Raw genomic sequence first — 8559 nt, 5'->3', positions numbered from 1 at the left:
CCTGGGACGGTGGAGGAGCACTCGCCGCGGAGCCGCCTGGGACGGTGGAGGAGCACTCGCCGCGGAGCCGCCTGGGACGGTGGAGGACTATTAAAAGGCAAAGCGCGCGGTGGCGGAGGCTGCATCATGTCGATCGGAGTTCCTATCAAAGTGCTGCATGAGGCTGAGGGCCATGTCGTGACCTGTGAGACTAACACGGGCGAGGTTTACCGGGGCAAGCTGATCGAGGCTGAGGACAATATGAACTGTCAGGTGAGGCCCGGGGAAGGTTCGCTTAATGCTCGGGGATTGAGGCCTTGAGGAAGCCGGTTCTCTGGGGCTGGAGCAGTTGCTGCTCCAACACCGGCTCTGATCTCTTTCTTCACCCCCAATCCCGTCCCTTCTGAGTCAGCAGTTTGTGGGTTCAAGTCATACTCCAGAAATTGGGGCATAAAAATCAAGGCCAATATTTATCTCCGTCAACATCACAAAAACAGATTATCTGGTCATTACCAGATTGCTGTGTGTGGGATCTTACTGTGTGCAAATTGGCTGCTGGGTTTCATACATTACAACTTCAGAACTACTTCAGCTGTAAAATGGTTTGGGATATTGTGACTATCAATGCAAGTCTGTCTTTCTGACCCTCCTGAAAATTTTCTTCTAAATTCCCCTTTCACTTTTTCAGTGCTCACCTATAACTGTTAATTGGCTCCATATATCAGCAAAATGACCAGTCCTCATGTTATTCTAAAAACAATTTGTATTCTTCAGTTTTTATTTGTGATACTGCCTCTTTTTCAATCTGTGACCTCCCTCAGACTTGTGGGTTTTCTTCTCCCTGATATTGACTGCCACCACCTCTCTTTCCCCCCCCCCCCCCCCCCCACACACCTCCAACCCCACCCTGTTGTAAAATGATTCAGCACAAAAGGAGGCCATTTAGTCCATTGCTTTTGGACTAGTAAACTGCATCTGCCAATTCAGCTTGAGGCTCCTGGACTGCTGAATAAGATACTCCATGATCATCTCTTGTGGACAATCTCTCTTGTCTCCTTGTATGAGGGCAGCTATATGATGGGTAGCTCTTTCCCAGTGTGATGATGTAAGATGGTCACTAAGGCTGCCAAGGCTTCTTGGCCAGTGCCCTGTGTACAGGCTCAGTGTCGCATCCTCTAGTCTCTGCAGTATTCTGTGTGTTGTATACCCCCGGATGCTGCTGTATTTATTGCTGTCACACATGATACTGATGGTTTCATTGCTCATTCTGCTGATTTCCCAATTACTTTCTCTATATCCCTCCAGCTTGTAATTCCAATGTTTATTTTCCTTTCCTAATGCTCACTTTACACTTGTGCTGCTAAATTTCACTTTTTTTTTTCTCTGTCATCTCTGTTCAATTTGCTCTTCTATCTGGATTTCTCTCCAACCCAGCTACCTGATCTGAATAGTTTGCAGCAATGCCTGTACCCCTGGTATTTTGGGAAAATTGATAGCTGTTTGTACCCCTGCTGCTAAATCACTGGGTAATAAGGTTCTCTTGGGATTGCTCCTCCCTCCCACCTGCCTCTTTCCAGGCACAGCTCTTTCCTCCTCTTCACCTCCACCACCCCCCCGCCCCCCCCCCCCCCCCCAAAACCTCCAACCAGGACACTGCTGCTTGTCCACCTGCTGTCTCCACTGGTGCAGCCGGTTGCAAATGAATGTCCTTTATTCTGTGTTTTATTGCCCCTGGAGACAATTTTGCTGGACATTTAGTGTCCTGTGTGAGGCCATCTGCTCCAAGGGTCATATCCCCCTTTTTAGTAACTTCCATGTTTCCATCAGTTCCTGAATACTTCTCACTTCCCATAAAATGAGCCCTTCCCTCTGGGCGAGGACTTTGGTTTACTTCTAAGCATAGGGGTTGTTCAGGGTGGCCTCAGTTTCCTGGTTGCCTGATCTCTCCTCATGCTGTTTAAGAACTCTGTTCCTTCTGTCTGTTTGGATGGGAAGCATTGGGGTCTGCAAAGATCAGCACACTTAGTCTAGCACAGTCTGCTCCAGATCTATGCCCTTTCACATTGGTGAGGCTGAGTGCAAACAGCTCCTATTGTAAGTGACGTGTCTCACCTTTGCCCACTGTGTCCGAAACCTTATCTTTCACTTGTGATTTCACAAAAATTAGTCCAATTGAGTTCTGATGAAAGGCCACAGGCCTGAAACGTTGACTGTTTGTTTCTCTTTGCACAGCTGCTGCCAAACCTGCTGTGTATTTCCAGCACTTTGTTTTTATTTCAGATTTCCAATATCTGCAATATTTTTCCTTTTTTTGTGTTTAATTCACAGCCACATCTCTTCCAGGAATGCCTGCCTTGAAGTTCTAATCTTCTGTCTGATGGGATTTGCATTGGTCTCTTTTCCATTGTTCACCTTTAGGGTTTTCCATTTCCCTTCTAGCGTTTGGTAAGATGTCTGCCAAAACTCATTTTCAAAGCCACATTTTCTTCTCCAGTGACTGTCTCTGGCTCAGACTTATTAGATGTGGATTCCAAATGAAGTTCCATCCTTCATGTTTCGAATCCACCCAGGATTGCAGGTATCTCCAAGACATACAACATTCCTTGGACTGCTGCTGTCGCTGTGTCCGGAGATCCACACTCAGTGCCATGTGCCACCACATGCACACACGTCTGTCTGTGTGTGTCTCTCTCAAAGCTGCCCTGCTCCACGGTTTCATTTCATTCATTCTTCATCTTATATGATGCGTTAACAACATTTTTTTCTCTTCCTTTCAGATGTGAAGGAACACAAGCTCCAGCAGCTCATGGATGCCAGCGCCCCTCCAGATCTCTCCTCCTCTTCACTTCCCTCTGACCCTATCCCTTCTTCTAATCTCGCCCCTTGCCATGCAGTCTCTGACCTTTCTCTCTGGCACTGAACAATCAGTTCTGATGACAGGTCACAGACCTGAAATGTTAACTGTTTTTTCTCTCTGCACAGATGCTGCCAGACCTGCTGAGTATTTCCAGCACTTTGTTTTTATTTTAGTACGGCTGAGAGAAACCTACAATCTTCCAACTCACCTTTTCTTACACTTAAGCCCCTCCCGCTTGCCTCCTTTCAATGCTGAATAGTCAGTTTCTCTGACCTTTACTCTCAACACTGACCCTGGGGACCAGCCTTGTGTCTATAATTTTTCATTATTGGCATGTAGTGAGTGTACTATGCAGCTTCACAGTTGGACAGTTACACTTCACCAGGCTTGCTAACTATCTTCACTGCTCTTTTTTTGCTGTGGGCCATGAGTTCTGGATGTTGGATGGGGTGCTTGGTATATGTGATGCTTGAGCTGCTTAAAGCTGCCAGAAGTGCTGCGCAAATGACTACTGGCAACACCTATGAAGTCATATTCAGCTAGCCTCTGACACAGGAAATATCAGAGGAATGTATGATGGCATTGAGAGCTTTTGGGCCAACCATCAAGAAGATCGCCCCCCTCAAATCTAAATCAGGGGACACAATCACTGACTAATGCAAGCAAATGGACCGCTGGGTGGAACATACCTAGAACTGTACTCCAGGGAGAATGTTGTCACTGAGACCGCCCTCAATGCAGCCCTGTCTCGGCCAGTCATGGATGAGCTGGACGTACAGCCAACAAAATCGGAACTCAGTGATGCCACTGATTCTCTAGCCAGTGGAAAAACCCCTGGGAAGGACGGCATTACCCCTGAAATAATCAAGAGTGCCAAGCCTGCTATACTTTCAGCACTGCACGAACTGCTTTGCCTGTGCTGGGACGAGGGTGCAGTACCACAGGACAAGCGCGATGCCAATATCATCACCCTCTAAGAACAAGAGTGACTGCAACAACTACCGTGGAATCTCCCTGCTCAGCATAGTGGGAAAATTCTTCACTCGTGTCACCTTAAACAGGCTCCAGAAGCTGGCTGAGCGTCTCTATCCTGAGGCACAGTGTGGCTTTTGAGCAAAGAGATCCACCATTGACATGCTGTTCTCCCTTTGCCAGCTACAGGAGAAATGCCGTGAACAACAGATGCCCCTCTACGTTGCTTTCATTGATTTTACCAAAGCCTTTGACCTCGTTCGCAGACGTGGTCTCTTCAGAATACTAGAAAAGATTGGATGCCCACCAAAGCTACTAAGTATCATCACCTCATTCCATGACCATATGAAAGGCACAATTCAGCATAGCGGCGCCTCATCAGACCCCTTTCCAATCCTGAGTGGCGTGAAACAGGGCTGTGTTCTCACACCTACACTGTTTGGGATTTTCTTCTCCCTGCTGCTCTCATGCGTTCAAGTCCCCTGAAGAAGGAATTTTCCTCCACACAAGATCAGATGGCAGGTTGTTCAATCTTGCCCGTCTAAAAGCGAAGACCAAAGTATGGAAATTCCTCATCAGGGAACTCCTCTTTGATGATGCTGCATTAACATCTCATACTGAAGAGTGTCTGCAGAGTCTCATCAACAGGTTGGCGGCTGCCTGCAATGAATTTGGCCTCAAGAAAAGTAACATCATGGGACAGGACGTCAGAAATGCCCCATCCATCAATATCGGCGACCACACTCTGGAAGTGGTTCAAGAGTTCACCTACCTAGGCTCAACTATCACCAGTAACCTGTCTCGTTGCAGAATTAAACAAGCGCATGGGAAAGGCTTCCTCTGCTATGTCCAGACTGGCCAAGAGTGTGGGGAAAATGGCACACTGACACAACACAAAAGTCCGAGTGTATCAAGCCTGTGTCCTCAGTACCTTGCTCTACGGCAGTGAGGCCTGGACAACGTACGTCAGCCAAGAGCGACATCTCAATTCATTCCATCTTCGCTGCCTCCGGAGAATCCTTGGCATCGGGTGGCAGGACCGTATCTCCAACACAGAAGTCCTTGAGGCGGCCAACATCCCCAGCATATACACCCTTCTAAGCCAGCGGCGCCTGAGATGGCTTGGCCATGTGAACTGCATGGAAGATGGCAGGATCCCCAAGGACACATTGTACAGCGAGCTCGTCGCTGGTACCAGACCCACTGGCCGTCCATGTCTCCGCTTTAAAGACATCTGCAAACGCGACATGAAGTCCTGTGACATTGATCACAAGTCGTGGGAGTCAGTTGCCAGCGATCGCCAGAGCTGGCGGGCAGCCATAAAGGTGGGGCTAAAGTGTGGCAAGTCTAAGAGTTGGCAGGAAAAAAGATAGAAGCGCAAGGAGAGAGCCAACTGTGTAACAGCCCTGACTACCAATTTTATCTGCAGCACCTGTGGAAGAGTCTGTCACTCTAGAATTGGCCTTTATAGCCACTCCAGGCGCTGCTTCAAAAACCACTGACCATCTCCAGGCACTCACCCATTATCTCTCGAGACAAGGAGGCCAAAGAAGAGCTGCAGTATTACTGGAGTTTGAGTGTAGTGATTCTTTACTGTGTATCTAAGAATTTGCAGACTGATTAACAGGCTGTGATGTGAACATTCCTTCGATGGTCATAGCCACCTTCATACCAGCTCACAGGGCCCCTCACCCACTAGTCGTGACTAGCCTACTGAATGTCAGTCCAGAATTCAGAGCCAGACCTCTGGTCTGTGCTGACAGCAACACTCTGGAGCACATTTTGAACCATACACTAACTGGCTCAGAGGTGGTGATCCATATCACTTGCTGTATGTTTGTTTCTGCTCCAGTCCCACAAGTGTTGGGTGCAGTTCCTATACTGTTACCATTTCTAACCAGCTGTGCTGCACTGTTCTGGAACCTGTCTAGTTACTCTGGATAATCTGATTGGAGCTGTGCTGTTTTAGTGGCTTCAGCTAGTGCCCCAGTGATCTGACAAACACGAGGCAATGTGCTGATTGCACAGATACCAGTGTTCAGAGAATAGTCCCCCTCCAGTTAGATATTTGGGCGGCGCAGTGGTTAGCACCGCAGCCTCACAGCTCCAGCGACCCAGGTTCAATTCTGGGTACTGTCTGTGCAAAGTTTGCAAGTTCTCCCTGTGACTGTGGGTTTTCGCCAGGTGCTCAGGTTTCCTCCCACAGCCAAAGACTTGCAGGTTGATAAGTAAATTGGCCATTATAAATTGCCCATAGTATAGGTAGGGGAGTTGAGGGAAGGTGGGGATGTGGTAGTAATTTGGGATTAATGTAGGATTAGTTATAAATGGGTGGTTGATGGTCAGCACCGACTCGGTGGGCTGAAGGGCCTGTTTCAGTGCTGTATCTCTAAATACATAAATATACTTGCACTGCAGTATTTCTTTACTGTCTGACATCCTGACCAGCCTCAGCTGGCTTTATTTCTGTCTGGGCTTTGGCAGATCATTTCCATTGTTAAAATGTGGTTAATCCTCCTCTGTTTTGGAGTGGATGATGCTGTGATCCCAGTGCCTGTACTGACCCTGTTCCCCTTTCCACTGCAGATGTCCAACATCACCGTCACCTACCGGGATGGGCGTGTGGCACAGCTGGAGCAAGTGTACATCCGTGGCAGCAAGATTCGCTTCCTGATCTTACCAGACATGCTGAAAAACGCCCCCATGTTAAAGAGCATGAAGAACAAGAACCAGGGAACTGGGGCTGGCCGAGGGAAGGCTGCAATCCTCAAAGCTCAAGGTCAGTGTGTCTGCATCCTGAGCCCTTGTCTCTTCAGTCCTTTACAGATGGATAATGTGATTGACTTGTATGTTCCATGTGCATGAGCTGTTCCTGGCCTGGGACTGTGAGCTGGGCCAGGGTCACTTTGCTGCATTACAAGTACAGCTGGGGTCACTGCATAGTGCAGCCTGATTGCTGCCCTTTTGCCACTAATGTCTAAACTCCAAGTCGAGCTGAGGAGATCAAACTGTGCTGTCTGTGAAAGCGCTTGGTGTATTGGACAAGTAGTTTCAGTCCAAATCTGTGCATGTTTTTGAGTATTGTTTGAAGATCTGAGGGAGGAAAGGATGGCTGGTTGGGAAATGGGGGGCAAATGATTCTCTGATACTTGACTAAGATCCATGGACATTAAGGGTTATAGAAATAGGACACGAAAATGGAGTTGATGTAGAAGTTCAGCATGCTCGAGGACTTATATTTATGTTACGTTGCTGCTCCATGTTGTAGCAGTGTAGAGGGAGCTTTACTCTGTATATAACCCCATTTTTTTTCTGGTAACATGTTTGTGTATTATGTTTTCTACCCTGGGAGTATTTGATGGAGTTAGTGTAAAGCTCCCTCTACACTATCTAACTCTGTTTTTCTTTTTTGAAAGTGAACTTTATATCCCAGGCCCCTTTTGTGTATTTTATGTTGAGGGGGCCTTTATTCCTCAGGGCCCCCCCCCCCCCCCCATATACATTTTATAAAATCGATCTATTAAAATTGAATAAATAAGACAAAATTCAAATTAAAATGCCATTCTCTGCGTCAGTGAAGGTACCTAACCTTTTTTTGTTTTTTGTTTTTTCCGCTGTACCTGTCCTGGGAGTGTTTGGGGACTGTGTAGAGGGAGCTTTACTCGTATCTGAACTGGTTTTTTTTCTCTTTTTTTTTGAAGGTGGCCTTTATACCCCAGGCAGCTTTTCATATACATTTTAAAATAACTTTATTTAAAAACATATAAATCAAAAACTCAAATTAAAATGTCGTTCTCTGCATCAATGATGTGCTGTCGTCCCTGTGGTGCCCATCAGTTGTGGAAGGTATCTAACCCCATTTTTTTTTTTCTCTATTGGTCACACTCCCATCGTACAGGTTACTATCCATGGTGAACCTTGTAACCTTTCGATTTCACCTGCGGGAGAACATGCTGTACCTGCCCTTGGAGTGTTTGATGGACAGTGTAGAGGGAGCTTTACTCTGTATCTAACCCCATGCGACAGCTGCGCAGGGAGTATTTGATAGGTCAGTATAGTTGGCACTTAACCCAATGTGCACCTTCCCTGAGAGCTGACAAATGATGCCAGAAATGAAAATATCTGTTCCCATGAGCAACTTGAGCACACTAATAAAGACCAAATAATTAACAAGATACAATTCTTTACAGTGGCTGCCCGAGGGCGAGGCCGTGGAATGGGCCGTGGGAACATCTTCCAGAAGAGGAGGTGAGGTTGGTCACCCGGAAGGAGTTCCAGCATTGCTTGTGTATTTGTTACTTTATAATTCTGCAGAATGACGAAGTCCATTTTGTTAAGATTTATTGTCAATAAACTTTTTTTTTCCATAACCGGGTCTGTGTTTGGTCATGTTGAGTGTGAGATGAATTATCTCCTTTTTAAATTACTCTTTGGGCAGTAACCATGATGAACTCTTTGGTTTCTCCTGCTCCTTTCACTGTACATCTTTTTCATAGCCTCCTTCTGTTCTGTATGATTCTATTCAGCTCATCATGCTTTTGCTATCCCTTTGAAAAAGCTATGCAAATAGTCCCACTCTTCTACTTGTGCCCTGTAAATTTATCTTTTTTTTTTTTTCTTTTCCCTTCCCTTCCTTGTGTCAGACTGGCTGTGGTTCAGTGCCAACAACGCTGGGTTCAGCAGTGTAATTGCCTCAATTCTGTTTTTCCCTAGGCTGGGCTTTCTGACAGTGGTACACTGTATTGCTAGGT

General features: G+C 46.7%; 1 protein-coding gene across 1 annotated transcript; it reads left to right on the top strand.

Annotated features, from left to right (window-relative positions):
- The first annotated feature begins 30 nt into the window (after positions 1-30).
- Positions 31-8178, top strand: LOC137382885 (small nuclear ribonucleoprotein Sm D3). Its single transcript, XM_068055447.1, has 3 exons — positions 31-252; positions 6395-6587; positions 7999-8178. The coding sequence occupies exons 1-3, from the start codon at positions 127-129 to the stop codon at positions 8058-8060; spliced, it is 381 nt and encodes a 126-aa protein (XP_067911548.1). The 5' UTR covers positions 31-126; the 3' UTR covers positions 8061-8178.
- Positions 8179-8559: the final 381 nt, after the last annotated feature.

The sequence above is a fragment of the Heterodontus francisci genome, chromosome 23 (assembly GCF_036365525.1).
Source record: "Heterodontus francisci isolate sHetFra1 chromosome 23, sHetFra1.hap1, whole genome shotgun sequence".
Classification (NCBI taxonomy): Eukaryota; Metazoa; Chordata; class Chondrichthyes; order Heterodontiformes; family Heterodontidae; genus Heterodontus; species Heterodontus francisci.
This window is presented reverse-complemented; position numbering and strand designations above follow the sequence as displayed.

Bases quoted from the DNA above. Each gene is read 5' to 3' on its own strand.
- LOC137382885 (XM_068055447.1), top strand. From the start codon at position 127: ATGTCGATCGGAGTTCCTATCAAAGTGCTGCATGAGGCTGAGGGCCAT. The intron at 253-6,394 runs GTGAGGCCCGGG...TTTCCACTGCAG, and splicing joins AGGACAATATGAACTGTCAG to ATGTCCAACATCACCGTCAC. The intron at 6,588-7,998 runs GTCAGTGTGTCT...AATTCTTTACAG, and splicing joins TGCAATCCTCAAAGCTCAAG to TGGCTGCCCGAGGGCGAGGC.